The sequence below is a fragment of the Oryza sativa genome, chromosome 1 (assembly GCF_034140825.1).
Source record: "Oryza sativa Japonica Group chromosome 1, ASM3414082v1".
Taxonomy (NCBI): domain Eukaryota; kingdom Viridiplantae; phylum Streptophyta; class Magnoliopsida; order Poales; family Poaceae; genus Oryza; species Oryza sativa.
Window position 1 is genome coordinate 30,726,870 of NC_089035.1, and position 18,098 is coordinate 30,744,967.

An 18,098-nucleotide genomic window follows, 5' to 3' on the forward strand; every position below is an offset into this window, starting at 1 on the left:
TTGTACACATCATGGTCGGAGCTGTACATGAAGCCCTCGTCAGCGTCGACGGGAGCAGCGGCGGCACATTGGCGAGGACCCCAGGCCGCGCAGGTCCTCATCGGCTGCATTATTGGAGGCCTCAAGCTACAGATCCGGCTCCTCCTCCTAATACTAAGTGATTCTTTTGCTCTTGGACACACATCTCCCACGAATACAACTTGAATATGAATACGATTGGACTTTGGTGTTCTCACGTCTCCTAAACCAGATAGGAAAATACTACTAGTAGTATTTATAGATACGGATTTGTGTGTACAGTAGTAGCTCGTCTCAGGTTAGCGAGAAATTAGACTTAAAAAAAGTTAAGACACACGAATTTAATGATAAATACTCTAAATTCTTCAGGTTAGCCACCATCAATTTACAAAAAAGGAAAGAGAGGGGTGTGGAAACGCTAGGCCACCGTACCATCCATGTTGTGGCTGCCGTCCTCGCCGCCGCCGCCGCCACCACTGACAATCGGGGAAGCGTTCCCGGACGCACGGCACCTGGAGACGCCGAAGTGGATAGCGGCGCTGCTCCTCGTGTCGTGCATGTTCGCCGGTGGCCTCTACACCCTGACGCCCCTCATAGCCAAGGACCCTCTCTACCTCGCCCGCGTCCCGTGGCGGCTGCCGGTGCGCGTCCTGTGCGACACCTACCTGTCGCTGACCATGGTGATCCGCTTCTACACGCTCATGTACCTGCCCCGCGCGCCGCTGGTCGCCGACGAGTACCTCTTCATGTTCGGTCTCTGCGCTGTCGGTGGCGCTGCTATCGTGACGACGTCTTTCGTCCTGGGGATTCCCGTCGAAGACGAGCGTGTGGTGATGGCGTGTGCCGGCGTCCTCGCCGTCCTCGTCGCCGGGCTGCTCGCGTACTGGGCGTGGCTCGTTCGCAAGTACGGTGATAATAAGCCGGTCGATCCGGCATCGAAGCTTGTGGTGGTGGTTTAGAATTGACACGAAGATCCCTTTTGTGTAGTAATTGTCTAGTTCACATCGTGTCAGTGTTCCAAAATCGCCTAGCTACCGTAGTAATTTGTATAAGGACAATGTAATTAATAATTTAATTGGCTTGAGTTTGTTTATATGGCATTGAGTTCATCTTTAGCAGCGTTTCAGAAAAGTATGTTCAGGAGCAACCAGCCCAACGAAATCACCTTCTTTTTTTTTTTCTCGTCCGTTGTGCGTACTCAACGGCTGGATGATGCACAATACCAAGAGCCCCATCCTCTGGACTAATAAACCAAAACAAAAGTTAAAATTTAAATTTTTAAATTTAATTTTAAATTAAATTTTAAAATATTTTTAACGTATTTTTTATATTAGCTTTTAAGTTGCAAACAAATATATAAAAATTTTACCAATAAATTAATTTTTATTCTCAATTACTGCTGCTTTGACCCCACCACCTCGTCAGTACAAACGCCGTGATGAGTCCGAACTCGCGTTGACCTATTGACTCGTGTCGCCGTCTCGCCGAGCGAACCCGACGTCGTCGGCGATGAGGAAGGCGGCGGCGCTGGCGTCCGCGGCGATGGCCGCAGCAGCAGTAGCGGTAGTCTCCACGGTGTTGCACCAGAGGCAACGTCGGGCGGCGAAGCGGTCAGAGCGCGCGGAGGCCGTGCTGCTGCGGGACCTGCAGGAGCGGTGCGCCGCGCCGGTGGAGCTGCTGCGGCAGGTGGCGGACGCGATGGCCGCGGAGATGCGCGCGGGGCTCGCCGCCGAGGGCGGGAGCGACCTCCAGATGCTCGTCACCTACGTTGACTCCCTCCCCTCCGGGTAAAAGTCCCAGTCCCCTTCCCACCCCCAGTGCTAAACCCCACCTCTTCGATTCAATTGGAGAGCGATTGGTCCTCCTGATCGAAGAGAGGGACTTCTTTCTGTACTTAATGCTTGTGCTATGTCGCTTTCTACGTCGGATGGCGTTGATGATAGTGTTGTGGACAGTAGGCGAAAATTTCTGGTTTGCGTGAATGGATTATTTTGTTAAGGATGTTTCACATGCTAATTTGGTCTAGAAGTTGATGTTTATAATTAAGTCAATCAGAGGTATATTATGGCTGGCTTCCTTGTCTTTCGTATGAAATTGAAGGGAGTGAATGGTTTGTCCTGCATTACTAGGAGGTTAATGTGATTTGAGGTATCCTGGAAACGCGCATATGATGTGCTGATCGAATTGACTTGGGAGTCCTGACTTTAAAACTAACATAAGCTATATGAAGCATGCTGACACAATCGTGTGGCAGAGCTATTACACAAAGATATTGTATCTAATATATTGTCGTGCAATCCTTTTGCGTGTACGCGAAAAAACACAAAGATTTTGTACAATTGCAAGCGCACGGCTGTATTATTGCTCTTGTCTAACAGTAGAGGTTACATCTGTCTGTGTCTGAATTTCACAAAATGGACATGACTTATTGAACTGTGTATCCATGGCTATCTTACATTTCAATCGTTGCATGGATTTTGCATTTTCAGCACACAGTAATCTGATATCTGTTAGAAAATTATTGAAGGGGTGAGAAAGGGATGTTTTATGCACTTGACCTTGGAGGAACAAATTTCCGTGTTTTACGAGTTCAATTAGGAGGCAAAGAACGTCGAATTATCAAGCAAGACTCAGAAGGGATATCCATTCCACAACATTTAATGTCCAGCAGTTCACATGTAAATCATGTCTCACTTTCTGCAATTTGTTCGTTCCAATCATTTTTATGATTCTATACTAAGTCTGGCACATTTGGTGTGATTTTGCTCTAGGAGTTGTTTGATTTTGTTGCTGTGGCTTTAGCAAAATTTGTTGCCTCTGAAGGTGAAGACTGCCATCTTCCTGAGGGTACCCAAAGAGAACTAGGTTTTACATTCTCCTTTCCAGTGAAACAAAAATCATTGGCATCTGGCACTCTTATCAAGTGGACGAAGAGTTTTGCAATTGATGAAATGGTCAGTTTTGTTACCTCACATATGTAAACCAAATGAAAATCCTAAGGAAGGATATCCAGCTTCATTGTGAATTTAAAAAAAAAACATGTCGTCCTGGATGGAAATTCACCAATTGTGAATTCTCTTTTAGTTCTGTTATATCTTATATATCCAATTAGTTGTGTATAACATACTTACTTGTTGCTTTGAAGGCAGGTCGGCAAGGATGTTGTGGCTGAATTAAACATGGCTATCAGAAGTCAAGGACTTGATATGAAAGTCACAGCATTGGTTAGCTTCTTTTGATATCCATCTTATGCTCAATAGGAGAAACACTGCTAGAAGATAATGTTGTGGCTATTGTCATGTTTTATTGCACTGGCCATACAAATTGAAGTGTAAAACACTACCCTTTCAGGTTAATGATACAGTAGGGACATTAGCTGCTGGGAGATATGTGAATCATGATACTATTGCTGCTGTTATACTGGGAACAGGTAGTAATGCAGCGTACATAGATCATGCAGATGCAATTCCAAAATGGCATGGATCCCTGCCCAAGTCTGGAAATATGGTGTGTTTTTTCAGTCCATACTTCTGTAGTTCTGTTTGCTAGTTAGTCCGTCTCCCATTATCCCAAGGTACAAGGCATGCAAAAGATCATGCTTAGCAGTTTATATTGTTTGTAGTCTTGCGCGAATAAGAAAAGGCAACAATAAAATATAAGAGGGACTTTTGCATTGTTGATAATTTTGACGTGTTTATTTGTTAGTTTCTTTGCTTTGGTAAAAGGTAATAAACATGGAATGGGGTAACTTTAAGTCCTCACATCTTCCACTTACTGAATTTGATCAAGAGTTGGATGCAGAAAGTTTGAACCCTGGCAAACAGGTATTACCCTTATGTTGTTGCTCCCTTTTGTGGGTAATGACTCATGATAAGGATATTGCCCTACCAGGTTTACGAGAAATCGATTTCTGGTATGTATATGGGGGAACTTGTTCGAAGAATCTTACTAAAGATGGCTCAAGAAACTCGCATTTTTGGTGATAATATACCTCCAAAACTTGAGAGACCATACATCTTAAGGTATGCTGTTCAGTATTTCTGTTTTATTTTCTTTTATTAATCATTTTCGATATTTGTCCAGAAGCTCATGAAAAGGATGAATTGCTAATGAATCTGTAGTTGCCTTCCTAGGCTCTATTACAAACTTCAAGTCATTAGAATTCTATAAAGTCTGTCGCTATTTGGGTACAGAACTAAATGGTACCAACAATAATAGAAATAGACGAATGTCTTCCTAAGTGAGAACATCCTGCAGGTTGATATTTCCTGTAGTAGATATGGCTAGACTACCAATAAACAGAAGCAGTTTATCTGAGTAAAGCAAGAAAAAAGATTCTGCAAGTTGGTAGTAGATATAGATATAAATAGAGTTTTGAATTTTTTTTCTAGGCTTTATGTGACTAATTTGTCATTTGTCCTTAATTAAAGCATGTTCTGGTAGCTCTTCAAATTAAACTGAACCATTTACTTTTTCCGACAATTGTTGTTTTACATTGCATTACAGGACACTTGACATGCTGATCATGCATCATGATACATCATCTGATCTCAGAACAGTTGCCAACAAGTTGAAAGAAGTCTTGGGGGTATTTTTCATCTTTCTATCTTCACTAATACTGTCATTTGTTCAATCCCTACAATGATCATAGTTGGTTTTCAGATCGAATATACCTCTTTCACGACGAGGAAACTGGTTTTGGATGTTTGTGAGGCCATTGCGACACGCGGTGCACGGCTTGCTGCTGCTGGGATATATGGCATTATCCAAAAGCTTGGTCAGCATTCTGACAGCCCCAGTACGAGAAGGTCCGTGATTGCTGTGGATGGAGGGGTCTATAAATACTACACTTTCTTCAGCCAGTGCATGGAGAGCACTCTGAGTGACATGCTTGGGCAGGAGCTGGCCCCCTCTGTTATGATCAAGCATGTCAATGATGGCTCAGGCGTTGGGGCAGCTCTCCTGGCAGCCTCTTATTCTCAATACCACCAGGCTGAATCTGCAGATAGTTCATAATATTCTAAAAAAAAGAAGCTGAATCTGCAGATAGCTCTTAATATTCTGAAAAAACTGTCAAAAAATAATATTCTGAAAAAAAACTGTGTATTAAGGTGATAAACAATAGGTTTTGGAGCAATTTTTTTTTTAAGATAATGGATTAAACCGGCCTCTACATCCAAACGAGATTCTAGAGCAATAGCAGCTATACAGTTTGCCTAAGGGCTAAATATCTTGTATTTTGCAAATGTCAATTGTACATGAACTCTATCTGCAATATCTGTTCAGTGTTTCAGTGGGTCATAGACACTGTGGTTATATATCAATTACGAGTTTTTTTTATGGTACTTGATGAAGTACTGCAATGTTAGTTCAACTCTGCACTGGAAATCTGTTCATTTTCAGGGAGTTCTTGTTCTATACTACCTGTTTTAACAATCATAAAATAAACTGATCAGACACACGCAGCAAACAAATAGAGAGGACTAACACTTCCATTGATGCTGCTGCACAACTGCTATGACACAAAGTTCAGAGCGAAATCTGCTGAATGGTAAGTATAACTGATAGACCCAAAGGCTAAAATTATGTCACTGATATACTTATACGTGGATCGTAGTAAAGTGGGACTTAAATATCAGTGACTTAACAGCAAGCTGCACAAGCCACTAAATACGCGCGGCTTTGCAAACTTTGCAAATGCGCGCGTATTTAGTGACTTATTGTCAAAAAAAAATATCACAAAATTGAGACCAAGACACAAACTAACTACTGTACTCCAGTTTAGAGACAAATCAAACCCGTAACCATAATTACCATTCCCGTGGGCGTGGACAGTGGAGGTGGAAGCCGCGAAATACTAGTGAAAGACAGGGTGTTGTGCGTAAAAAGCTCACAGTCTCACACTGTCACACAGGATTCTCCCTTTCCGCAGGCAGGAGGAGACGCTGGGACTGGGTGGGTACCCTCCGCCGCCGGCTGCCGCGGCTACCTCCCCTCTTCCTTCCCTCCTCTCTCGCATCCACGCGACAGATCAAACCAACCACCCCCACTAATCGAATCCCTCACCCGATTGCCCCGACCACATCGCCGCCGCCGCGGCCGATCCGACCCCGCGAGCGAGGTAGGGAGGCGCCCCTCATCTTCCTCTTCCTCGCCCTTTTTTTTTTTTGTTTCCTGTTCATGCGGTTTCTAGCGGCGCCCGCGCGCTTAATCTCTCTGCCTGATCGGGTGGAGTTCTAGGAGTCCGCGTGTTGTACTGACAAACTCTCAGCCGTTTGCTCCTTGTTTAGGCATGTTGTTCTAATTGTTGCGTTGCATTTTGTACGTCCTGGATGAAAGGAAATCGTAGGATAGTTCTTGATCTGTTGTTATACTATTGACCAAATCGTATCTAATATCGATCGTCTGATGTACCTTTAAAGCCATACGGTATTGTCTCGTGTTGGTATGGTTGGACTTGGACCTGTCGACAGCAAAACCTTTATTTCTCCTTGAAATGGCAACTACGATACTGAGTAATCTTTAGTTCCATATCTAGTTGCTGGATTAGCTGCTGTCTTTTTTGTGCTTACTGCTTAGAGCATTTGTAACTTGACACACCTTGGTTGCTCATTGTATCACGTATTATACTGTATTTGTATGTATGTATGAAAACTGATATATGATGATGGATAACGAAATATCATGTTAGATCACATTCTTAAACGTGCTTTTCCCTTTTTAGTTACTTCTCCTCTAGTTAAAGCATGTTAACGCTTCTCAACAAGATAGATTTGGCGGTTTAGTTGTTATGTGGAAGATGGAACACCATATTTATTTTTATTTTGTTCCTTGCTGTGATAATAATAAAAAAGTTCTCTAGTTATGCTGCTTATAAGTTTAGTCATGGAAAATCTCCCATTTCTTGTTGAATGGAATCTCTAACACTTTTCCTATTGTTCTAAGTACATCATTGAGATCAGGCATGAGAAATAGTGTTATAGCATATCATATTCGCCTTCCTCATTTGCTGTATACAAGTTCAATGCGCATTTTCTTAAAAAATTTTAGTTAATCATGAAAATAGCTTGTATTGTTAAATTTTTATTGAATAGCTTTACTTCTAAGCCACTTCTTGCTCAATAATGTTTTTCTTCCTCTAATGACAACAGAACCGAAGCCAATATGGCTGCCTTGCCATTAGCCACCGCTGAAGTATGTGATGCAAATGCAGATTTAATCATGAATGGTGAGCTTCGTGCTCTCCAGCCCATCTTCCAAATCTATGGAAGGCGGCAGGTTTTTGCTGGCCCTATTGTGACACTGAAGGTCTATGAGGACAATGTTCTTATCCGTGAGTTCCTTGAGGAGAAGGGTCATGGAAGGGTTCTCGTGGTTGATGGTGGTGGGAGCTTGCGCTGTGCCATTTTGGGTGGCAACCCTGTGCAGCAGGCACAGAACAATGGGTGGGCTGGCATCGTCGTCAATGGTTGCATCAGGGACGTGGATGAAATCAATGGCTGTGACATTGGTGTCCGGGCTCTGAACTCACATCCTATGAAGGCAAACAAGAAGGGAATAGGTGAGAAGCATGTGCCTGTGACCATCGCAGGGACCAGGATTTGCGACGGTGAGTGGCTCTATGCAGATACCGATGGCATTCTCATCTCGAGGACTGAATTGACTGTGTAAACCTCTCTGTGTGTCTGTGTATGACAATTCAGAGCATAAAAAGGAGTTCTGCTTTCGCTCTCTTGTGTGTAATATCTACAACTGTAATAATGTACTATTAAATTAAATGAACACCTGGAATAATTGATGCCTCTATTTTGTTGTTAGAGTGGGGATCCTGGTTGACAATACTTCTCTGTGGGTATACCATTATGAATTTATATCTAACTGTAAATCCTTCCTGGTTGACAATACTTCTCTGTAGTTTCTCGCCCTTTTGTGGGTAATGACTCAGGATAAGGATATTGCCCTCCCAAATTTACGAGAAGTTGATTTCTGGTATGTATATGGAAGAAACTGTCTGAAGAATCTTGCTAGAGATGGCTCGAGAAGCTGCCATATTTGGTGATAATATACCTCCAAAACTTGAGAGACCATATCCGAATACCCCGAAGGTATGTTGTTCAGTCTTTTTTGTTTATTTTCTATTCCTTCTCCTTTTGGATTGATATTTGTCCAGAAGCTCATGAAAAGGACGTAGACACTTATAGTTATCATTCACTAATCCAGCATGAAAAAAATATCCAGCAGAATTGCTAAGGAATCTGTAGTTGCGTTCCTAGTTCCTAGGCCCTATTACAAACTTCAAGTTAGCTATTGAATATTTGAATTCTATCATAGAGGAATGTCTTAACATCTTGCAGGTTGATATTTCCTGTAGTGATATGGCTAAACTACCAATTAACAGAAGCAATTTTATCTGTTGAAATTTCAGATTTTACACAGCTTACAGCAGAAACTTTGCTGCGTAAAGAAATAAAAAAAAGATTGTGCAAGTTGATAGATATAAATAAAGTTTTAAATTTTTTGCATGGCTTGGCAGCTCTTCAAATTAAACCGAACCATTTACCTTTCCGACAATAGTCAGTTTTTTTTTGTTGCACTCAAGAACACTTGACATGCCGATGATTAGGGATGCAAGTGGGGCGGGCTTTTTTTTCGGCCCGCAGTCCCGCCCCACAAAAAAGCCCGCAAATTTGTGGGCTGGCCATCCTGCGTGGACCTTGCAAAATTGTTTGGCCCATCCCGCACAGCCCGTTGGGCGCCACGGCATTAGGGCACAGACTGGGAGACGCCCTCCAGTCTCCTGATCCAGCGAAATAGCGAATCCAGTGCATTTCATACTTCAGTTCTTGATAGTTCTTGATAGATCCATCCAATCCAAATCCTGCAGCTTGCGACGCTGCGCTGCCGCCTCCAGATCTCTACACACTAATTAAGGTACAAGATCAAACTAACCTTTCATGTGTTTCTTTTGTATTTATGTGAATCAACGAATTGCTTCTCCAAGAATGGCAGCAGGTTGTCTCACTCACTCTATTTGTTTTTGTATATGTTAAACTTTGAGTGTGATTGGTGATCTAGCCATTGTTATACTGGACATCAGCGTCTGCAAATGATCTATTGCATCTTTTTTTTAATCTAATTAATGTGGTGCATGATCAGCTACCACTGGTTTGACATAACAAGATTGATAGGTGCTCATTCAGAGAAGTTTCCTTCAGACTAATTTCTTAATTATTAGCTTCAGATTTTTTTTTTCTTGTTCTATAGTATATAAAGTACAGTTACATGTAGTAGTAATATTCACCCCAGATGTTACACTGGATAATTATTTTTTCATGTTTTCCCTGCATCTGCATTAGTTATTCAGAATTTCATCTTGGTGAAATAAACAGAACACTTACACAACTGTTGGCCCAATCAGACTATCAGAGTACTGTTCTAATAGAGGACCAATCAGGCACATGTGCTGATAGTAGAGTGCTACGCATTCTTTTTATTATTTGCCCTTCATGATATATAGTCTATTTGTTTTGATTTTTGAAGTGCTATATAGTTCACAAGTGCTCGCAATTTTACTCTTTTCATAAGTGCTCACAATTTAACTATGCTCACAATTTTGCTCTTTTCAGCACAAATTTTCTTCCATGTCGACCCCATCATCGTTTGAAGCTACTGAAGAGGCAACCCTTTTAGGGGCAAAGCGGAAGTCTTCTTTAGATCCTCCTTCAGCCAAGCGACCACGGTCACCTATTTTGCCATTAGTAAGGTCCCCAAGGGTGAGACACATGATGTCCCAAGTGAGCTCTCCATCTGTTAGATCTCCAATGGCAATTATCAATTCTTCAAGGCAAAGAACTCCATCACCAGCCCCAACTTCTAATGATATCGATATGACAAATCAGACAAGAGCGACTCCTTGTGGGAGTCACGGTAAGAAATTGCTGACTTTTCTTTGAAATTATTTGTTCTGATTTTTGTCGTTATCTATCCATGTCTATGAATTATTATTTTTACATTAATTGATTGCATGCATGTACTGCAGTTATATAATATGTATGCAATAGCCATTAATTGATTGTTACAGTAATCTATTCATGTCTATGAATTAATTTATATTAATTGATTGTGTGCATGTACTGCAATTGCACAATATGTATAAACTGAACATAGAGTACTTGTCGAAATGTCGCTGGTATACTTATAATATTCGTATAATACTTGTCAGTGCAGTATTTTTACTTTACTTGTCACTAGTGTATTTATAGCAATATTTTTGTGCTTAGCCACAGGGAGAGCAAGAAAACTGAAATCTACAATGTGGAAAGAATTTGATCCAATACGTACTAATGATAAACTATCACATGCTAAATGTATCCACTGCAATAAGGTTTTCGTGGCTAGCCGATCTTCTGGGACTAGTTAGTGCCTTAGACATTTGAAAGTTTGTAAGGTCAGGCTTAGAATGCACCATTTGATTGAGCATATGCATGCCAACTTGTCCCCTACCGCTGATGTTATGAAGAATTGGAAATTTGACCAAGAAGTGTTACGGAAAGAACTTCTTAGGATGATTGTGTTCCAAGAGTTACCCTTTAGCATTGTTGAGCATGTTGGATTTAGGAGATTTGTTGCAAGTTTAAATCCATATTTTAAGGTGATATCAAGAACCACACTGAGAAATGATTGTATGGCTGCTTATGAGGATCGTAAGTTAGCTTTATTTGATGTCTTGAAGAGCTCAAATTCTCGAGTATCTCTTACTGCCGACATGTGGACTTCCATCCAGAACTTAGGCTATTTGTGTGTTACCTGTCATTACATTGATAATGAATGGAAGTTGCAAAAGAGAATTATAAAGTTTGCTCTAGTGCCGACCCCACATGATGGCATCACTATGTTTAGTGAAATGCTAAAGGCCATTCAGGAGTGGCATATCGAAAATAAGTTATTCAGTGTTACCTTAGACAATGCAAGTGTGAATGATACAATGATGACTCATCTGAAAACCAATCTTGTTGGTAAGACAATGTTGCCTTGTGATGGAGTGTTGTTGCATTTCCGCTGTGCTGCCCATATATTCAATCTAATTGTCCAAGATGGGCTAAAAACCATGAGCAACGCCATTAACAGTATAAGAGAAAGTGTTAAATATGTTCGGAGTTCGCAATCACGTGGTCAAAGGTTTGAAGAGATGATTGCTCAAGTGGGAATAAAAACTAACAGACGACCATCGCTTGATGTATCAACGAGATGGAATTCGACATACTTAATGCTCGAGTCATCTTTATTGGTCAGAATGGCCTTTGAAGCCTTGGATCGGCATGACATAAATTATTTGCATCAACCCTTCGATTATCAATGGACAATGGCTGAGAAGCTTTGTGCTTTGTTGAAAGTTTTCTATGAAGCTACTGTTGCAGTATCTGGTACGTTGTACCCAACTTCAACATGCTATTTTCATGAACTTTGGAAGATAAAGATGGTTTTGGACAAGGAGGCTACAAATGAAGATGTCACCATTGCATCTATTGTCAAGGAAATGAAAGAAAAATTTAAGAAGTACTGGGACGCTCAATACTTGCAAATATGTTTCCCAGTTATTTTTGATCCAAGGTATAAGTACAAATTCATTGAGTTTCGTTTGAAGTCTGCATTTGGAGCTGCTGCAACTCATTACCTTAAGGAAATCAAGAGTAATATGCAGAAATTGTTTGATGAATATTCTGCCAAGTATGGGGGCTCAAACAACATCAATTCTCAGCCCGAAACAAGTGTTGAGCAGAATGTTGATGCAAGTAATCAATTCGTTGATTGGAGACAGTTTCTACATGACAAAAGCAGGAGCAAAGTAAAGAGTGAGCTTAGTCGATATCTTGCTGATGTGCCTCAGGAAGGTGATTTCCAAGATGGGCATGATTTTGATATCTTGAACTGGTGGATGGTAAACAAAACAAAGTACCCTGTGATTTCACGAATGGCACATGATGTTTTGGCTATTCCAGCAACATCAGTGGCATCAGAGGCAGCATTTTCAACTGGAGAAAGGATCATTAGTGACTATAGAAGTAGACTTTCGAGCAGTACTGTAGAGGCATTGATTTGCCTTCAAGATTGGATGAGGGCAGAAGGTTTGGGTGATTTCTTTGCACGTGATCTTGCTGAGAGTGATGACCAAAATGTGCAACATTCAGGTATTTAAATTGAGATTCGTTTGAATTAACTTGGCTATTCTATATTTTTGTATAGTTGTATACTACACCACTAACATCATTGTTTCTTTTTTATTAACATCCAACAGTCCAGCATGTACTCTTTTTTATTAACTCCATTGTTTTTTCCTATACAGGTGAAAATGCCTATACACCTCTAGTAACATGTAGTACCAGCACAACAACCAGCAGCAGGTTATATATCTCACTATCCTCGATAATTGCTTGTTATTGTCAATTATGTCCTTTAATTCATATTTTGGATGCATTCTTAATTGATTATGTCCTTTAATTCATATTTTGGATGCATTCTTAATTGATGAAACTTAGTACATATTTACTCCATTCTACAATATGGAATAACGTTGTGATCAGTCGGTTGATGAATTCATTTCTAATTTTTGATTAGTAGTTTCTCCGCTCTAACTTTATTAAATTTAATGTGTTGAAGGTAATATAGAAAAAGACCGGAAGAGCTCATGGAGTTGGAAGCAGTTGTTTGTCACTTTGTCAATTGGGACAGTTGGTTTATCATGAAGAGAAAATGCATCATCATCACTCTTTGGTCCGATGCTTCGGGCGAAACCAATTCCCAGGGTGTGACCAATTCCCAGGGTGTGACGGGCAGTGTGTACAGGGCCCGGGTACAGCGTTAGCACGCACATCCGTTTTCTTGCTGGCCGAGTTAATAAAAAAGAAATCTCTCATAATTAGGGATGAAGCACCAATGTAACTTTAGTCATGATGTTGAAGGAAAAGAATGGTGTTCTTATTCAGTACTATACTTGTTATGTCATTGAAAAAGAATACTTTCACATGAAAATAATACAGTTTTCATGTGCTAAATTTGGGATATGGAGTAGTTATGTGCTTGTGTGATTGATGAACCTAATTAAACAGAGATGTGCACATTGTGGGCTGTCCAGCGGTGCCCGTCGGGCTGAGCAATCCCGCCAAGCCGTGCGGGGCGGGCTGCTGTTTGCCCGCACATGCAGTTTGCGGCTGGTGTGGGGCGGGGCGGGACGGCCCACAACCCATCCCACTTGCAATCCTACCGATGATGCATCATGATACATCACCTTATCTCAGAACAGTTGCCAACAAGCTGAAAGAGATCTTGGGGGTATGTTCATCTTTGGGCCTTCACTAATACTGTCATTTGTTCAATTCCCACAACTGAATGATCTTATTTGGTTTTCGCATCGAAATACACGTGGTGCACTTATTCTGAAAATAAGCTGTGTATGGATTCTATTCTGAAAGTAAGCTGTGAAGCGATTTGCAGATACAATTGCCTAAGGGCTAAATTGATAACTCTATGTGCAATATCTGCTCAGTGTTTCAGCCGCTCAGCAGCAGCGTGGTTATACAGTACTACTATATCGATTGCGAGCTTCTTTGATTTCTTATCATGAACAATCATAGTAACTGAGACATAAGCATAAGCAGCCAACATTTGTTAAAGGATTAACACTTCCATTGATGCATTAGCAGAACCGCAATGACACCAAGTTCAGAACAAAATTTGCTGAAAGGTAAACATAACTTGCAACTACTTAACTCACCATTTCATCCTAAACTGACTGGCACAAAGGCTGGCTAACCAATATCAGACTCGAAACAGTTAGCAGAGGAAGAGACAGGAGACACACTTAATTTGAAAGACCAAGACCATACTCAAAAACTCAAAATTAGACCAAACTCAAAACTCAAAAACTCAAAACTAGGATACGTATGTAGAGAGGCAGCTCAAAGCTTGTCCTCGTAGTCTGAGAGCGGGGTGATGATGTCCTTGAGACCCTTCCTCTTCCTGATGTCGGTGATCACCTTGGCAGCTTCGGAGCCCTCCTGGAACGGATCAGACCGCATGGTCTGCCAGTGGTGGAAGATGCACTGCGGGAAGGCCTGGCCGGACGTCTCGGCGCGCAGCTTCTCGGTGAAGTCGAACGACTTGGCGACGGGGAGGTAGAACCTGAGGTTGGACAAGGGCGTGCCAGTCCTCTCGCTCTCTTCCACCAGCTCGCCGTTCCTGCTGTTGAGCACGCCGTAGACGTTGCCCACCGCCGTCTTGGGAACCTGGATGTCCACCTGGTACATGGGCTCCATCAGGCGCGGCGAAGCCGTGAGCTGCGCGGCGTACATGGCGCGGCGCGCGGTAGGGATGAGCTGGCCGCCGCCGCGGTGGATGGAGTCCGAGTGCAGCGTGACGTCGCAGAGCTCGAAGCAGACGCCGCGCATGTTCTCCTCCGCGAGCGCGCCTTCCTTGGACGCCCACTGGAAGCCGGCGACCACCGAGTCCTTGATCTCGCTCAGGTACTGGACGCCCTTGCACATGTCGACGAGCAGGTTGGGGCCCTTGGTCTCCGGGCCGAAGGCCCAGATCTTCTTGGCCAGATCCTTGTCCCACCCGAACTCCTCCGAGAGGATCTTGCCGCGCTCCTTGATGTCGTCCTTGGGGCCGATGCGCTCGTCGTCAATCGCCTTGCACAGCGACGGTTCATCCTGCTGCAGGTCCTCCTTGTCCAGCGGCCGGGCCTCCATGTACAGCCTGTTGTGCTTGTTCGGCGATTTGCTCATGACGGTGCGACACGAGTTTTTGGTGACGGTCTCACGGTAGGTGATGATCGGCGGGCCAACGATGATCTCGGCGCCGCCCATGAAGTCCTCTTGGAGATCCTTGATGCAAATCTCCAGGTGGAGCTGCCCCACGCCGGCGATGACGTGCTCGCCGGACTCCTCAATGGTGCACACCACCAGGGGGTCCGACTTGGCGAGGCGCTTCAACCCTTCCACCAGCTTGGGCAGCTCGGAGGCGTTCTTGCAGGCCACCGACTTGCGCACGACCGGCGACACGGAGAACTTCATGGCCTTGATGGGGTGCGCGTCCACCGCCTTCTCGTCGGTGAGCGTGGCGTTCTTGGTGATGAACTGGTCGAGGCCGACCATGGCGACGGTGTTGCCGCAAGGCACGTCGTCCACGGACTCCTGCTTCTTGCCCATCCAGATCACCGTGCGCTGCACCGTCTTGACGTACAGGTCCTTCTTCTCGCCGGGCACGAAGTTGGGGCCCATGATCCGCACCTTGTTGCCGGTGGCCACTGTGCCGGAGAAGACGCGGCCGAAGGCGAAGAACCTCCCCTTGTCGCTCGCCGGGATCATCTTGGACACGTACACCATGAGGGGTCCCTTGGGGTCGCAGTTGCGAATGGCGGTGGCGTAGGGGTCGTCGAGGGGCCCGTCGTAGAGGGTGTCGACGCGGTACTGCTGCGCCTTGGCTGGGGAAGGCAGGTGGAAGACGATCATCTCGAGGAGCGCGTCGCTGGCCGGGAGCCACGCCTGCATGACGCGCTTCATCAGCTTTTTGCCGGTCAGCTCCTTCTCCTCAGCCTTGAGCGTGATCTTGAGCTTCGTCAGCATGTCCCACAGATTCTCCTTGTCGTCGTTCATGCACGCCGAGATGATCCGGCGGATCGGCTCGTAGCAGAACTGCACGAACCCGCGCTGGCACGTCTTGGACGACGTCGATGGTGCGGTCGTCGTCCACTTCTTGGTGGTATGGTCGAAGTAGTTCTCGCCCCAAAGCCGCTCCATCATCTTGGCCTCGTCCACCTTGAACTTGGCCTTGTACATCTTGGCGAAGTTGGACAGGGTGAAGGCCCAGCCGTGCAGGCCGGCCGAAAACGCCACCGTGCCCTTCTCCGGAGCCACCATGCAGTCGCCGAGATTCTTGTCCTCGTAGGGCGCCATGGTGACGTTCACGCTCTCGATCACGCGGGAGAACGCCTGGTACGCCTCCTCACCGGATTGCTGCACACGCACGCGCACGAGGTTGTTGAACACAACAGAACAGGCGAACCATCATGGCAGGAGAGGAGGAGTGCGTGCGTACCTGCAGCTCAAGGAAGCAGCGGTCCATCTTGTTGACGGTGAGGACGGGCTTGATCCGCTCGGCGAGCGACTGGCGGAGCACGGTCTCGGTCTGGACGCAGACGCCCTCGATGCAGTCGACGACGACGAGGGCGCCGTCGGTGATGCGGAGCGCGGCCGTCACCTCGGACGAGAAGTCGATGTGCCCGGGCGAGTCGATGAGGTTGATGAGGTACGAGTTGCCGTCGCGCTTGCCCTCGAAGCTCCTGAGCGCCGCGTCCGTCATCTCGTAGTAGAGGGATATCCCCGTCGACTTGATGGTGATGCCGCGCTCGGCCTCGTCCGCGCGCGTGTCCGTCATCCGCACGTCGCCGGCCACGTCCTGCGCGATGATGCCGGCCGCCGCCACCAGCGAGTCAGTGAGCGTCGACTTCCCTGCAGAATTCCAACCCCCACCCCAAAACGCACATCGATCCACATTACTATCCATCCCCCACTCACACACACAGAGATCCAAAGCGACAGATCGATCGAATCCAAATTTTGCTTGATGAAAAACACTCACCATGATCAACGTGCGCGATCACAGACATGTTCCGGATGTTGTCCTTCTTATCCATGCTCGCGCGGAGCTCCTCCGCCGTAAACCTCACCATCTTGGCAACCTGGAGGGGATTCGCAAGCAAACACACGGGCGTTTCAGCGATGAAACTTGAGTTGAATCAAACGCAAATCAGAAATCGAGATGGGGAAAGGGGAAAAAGTAAAACCTGACGAGGAGCAGAGGCGCAGGCGAAGGGGGAGAGGAAGGAGATGTCAGGGAGGGGCAGGAATGCGTCAGGCGTGCTGCCAATTTATAGCTCGAGGCTTCTTGACGGCTACGAAAATTCGATCTGACCGTCCACGTCGGCAACTGGGGATACGTGGAGAAATCCTTGCCGTCCATGACCGGTCTCAGATAAGAGAATTTGCGCTTTTCAAAATCCCAGTGATCTCGTCCGGTCCCACCTCGGGCCCACAAGAATGCTGAATCTCCCTTCCCAAAGACGTGGAAAACAAGGAAAAGTTAGAATCGTCCTAGAGATTTGAACAACTTCCAAACAAAATTTTGAACAAGAAACTATCCAAAGATTTTACTTCTAAATTCAAGCCGTTTGGGGGAATGTGGGAGTGGGTCAAGTGGTGCAGCGGTCTGGTCTGGTGGGCCGATGCAGGAGATAGACCGAGGTGGGTTGAATGCATAGACACAGCCCACAGCACAAACGGCAGCCAGGTTGTAGGTGGTTTGGGCTTAAGCCTGATAGTAGAATGGACGAATAAGTTCACATTGACTCCCTTAATTAGTGGTCGAATCTAAATCATATCCCTAAACTACAATACTGGATATTTCGACCCCAAACTATTAAAACTGGTGCAATATCACTCCCTTGGCGGTTTTGTAGGGTGGTTTTGCTGACGTGGCGCATACGTGACGGCATTGACTTGGTCTTCGTTCCATGTAGAGCTGACGTGGCGCTTTCGTGTATAAAAATAAAAAAAATACAAGCGGGACCCATTTATCATACACACAAATATAATGTGGGCCTCGGGAGGTACCTCTTCCACCGGAACGCATCGGTGAAGGACGCGCTCTTCGATGACCTCAGTGGGTGGCTGACGCGGCGGCCGGACCGCTGGAATGGCACGCCATGGGAGGCCGCGACCATTTCTTCGTCGCCGATCGCACCACCTGGGACTTCCGGCGACACCGCGACGAAGGCTGGGAGTGGGGCAGCAACTCAGCAAGCTGCTCACCTACCCCGCCGTTGAGAACATAACGGCGATCCTCGTCGAGGCGAGCCCATGGAATCGGAACAACCTCGCCGTCCCTTACACGACCTACTTCCACCCGGAGACCGCCGCCGCTTTTGCCGCGTGGCAGCGCCGGGTACGTGCAGCGGCGCGGCCCTGGCTCTTCTCCTTCCCCGACGGGCTGCGCAAGGGCAACGGCACCATCCACGCCGACAT

At 45.3% G+C, this 18,098-nt stretch overlaps 4 protein-coding genes across 6 annotated transcripts; 3 read left to right on the top strand and 1 right to left on the bottom strand.

Moving 5' to 3' along the window:
- The first annotated feature begins 1,441 nt into the window (after positions 1–1,441).
- Positions 1,442–5,363, top strand: LOC4324666 (hexokinase-9-like). 2 transcript variants are annotated; one of them, NM_001405432.1, is made up of 9 exons: positions 1,442–1,805; positions 2,546–2,696; positions 2,790–2,972; positions 3,168–3,242; positions 3,370–3,525; positions 3,744–3,842; positions 3,910–4,040; positions 4,525–4,606; positions 4,681–5,325. In NM_001405432.1, exons 1-9 carry the CDS (start codon positions 1,528–1,530, stop codon positions 5,032–5,034), a joined length of 1,509 nt encoding a protein of 502 aa, NP_001392361.1. In that variant the 5' UTR covers positions 1,442–1,527; the 3' UTR covers positions 5,035–5,325. The 2 variants fall into 2 exon arrangements, with proteins under 2 accessions (NP_001392361.1, XP_015614785.1); XM_015759299.3 differs by having other exon boundaries at positions 1,476–1,805; positions 2,508–2,696; positions 4,681–5,363.
- A 567-nt stretch (positions 5,364–5,930) lies between these two features.
- LOC4324667 (putative 4-hydroxy-4-methyl-2-oxoglutarate aldolase 2) lies at positions 5,931–7,835 on the top strand. Its single transcript, XM_015759322.2, has 2 exons — positions 5,931–6,139; positions 7,170–7,835. The coding sequence occupies exon 2, from the start codon at positions 7,183–7,185 to the stop codon at positions 7,687–7,689; it is 507 nt and encodes a 168-aa protein (XP_015614808.1). The 5' UTR covers positions 5,931–6,139; positions 7,170–7,182; the 3' UTR covers positions 7,690–7,835.
- A 986-nt stretch (positions 7,836–8,821) lies between these two features.
- LOC107279229 (zinc finger BED domain-containing protein RICESLEEPER 2-like) lies at positions 8,822–13,070 on the top strand. Of its 2 annotated transcripts, XM_066303553.1 has the most exons (5): positions 8,822–8,949; positions 9,645–9,945; positions 10,299–12,206; positions 12,362–12,419; positions 12,676–13,070. In XM_066303553.1, the coding sequence occupies exons 3-5, from the start codon at positions 10,478–10,480 to the stop codon at positions 12,677–12,679; spliced, it is 1,791 nt and encodes a 596-aa protein (XP_066159650.1). In that variant the 5' UTR covers positions 8,822–8,949; positions 9,645–9,945; positions 10,299–10,477; the 3' UTR covers positions 12,680–13,070. The 2 variants fall into 2 exon arrangements, with proteins under 2 accessions (XP_066159650.1, XP_066159652.1); XM_066303555.1 differs by lacking the exons at positions 8,822–8,949; positions 9,645–9,945 and having other exon boundaries at positions 10,237–12,206.
- Positions 13,071–13,703: 633 nt separating this feature from the next.
- Positions 13,704–16,919, bottom strand: LOC4324669 (elongation factor 2). The gene is made up of 4 exons (XM_015759254.3): positions 16,862–16,919; positions 16,657–16,756; positions 16,114–16,526; positions 13,704–16,031 (listed from the first exon to the last, which is right to left on the bottom strand). The coding sequence occupies exons 2-4, from the start codon at positions 16,745–16,747 to the stop codon at positions 13,974–13,976; spliced, it is 2,562 nt and encodes an 853-aa protein (XP_015614740.1). The 5' UTR covers positions 16,748–16,756; positions 16,862–16,919; the 3' UTR covers positions 13,704–13,973.
- Between the last annotated feature and the right edge of the window lie 1,179 nt (positions 16,920–18,098).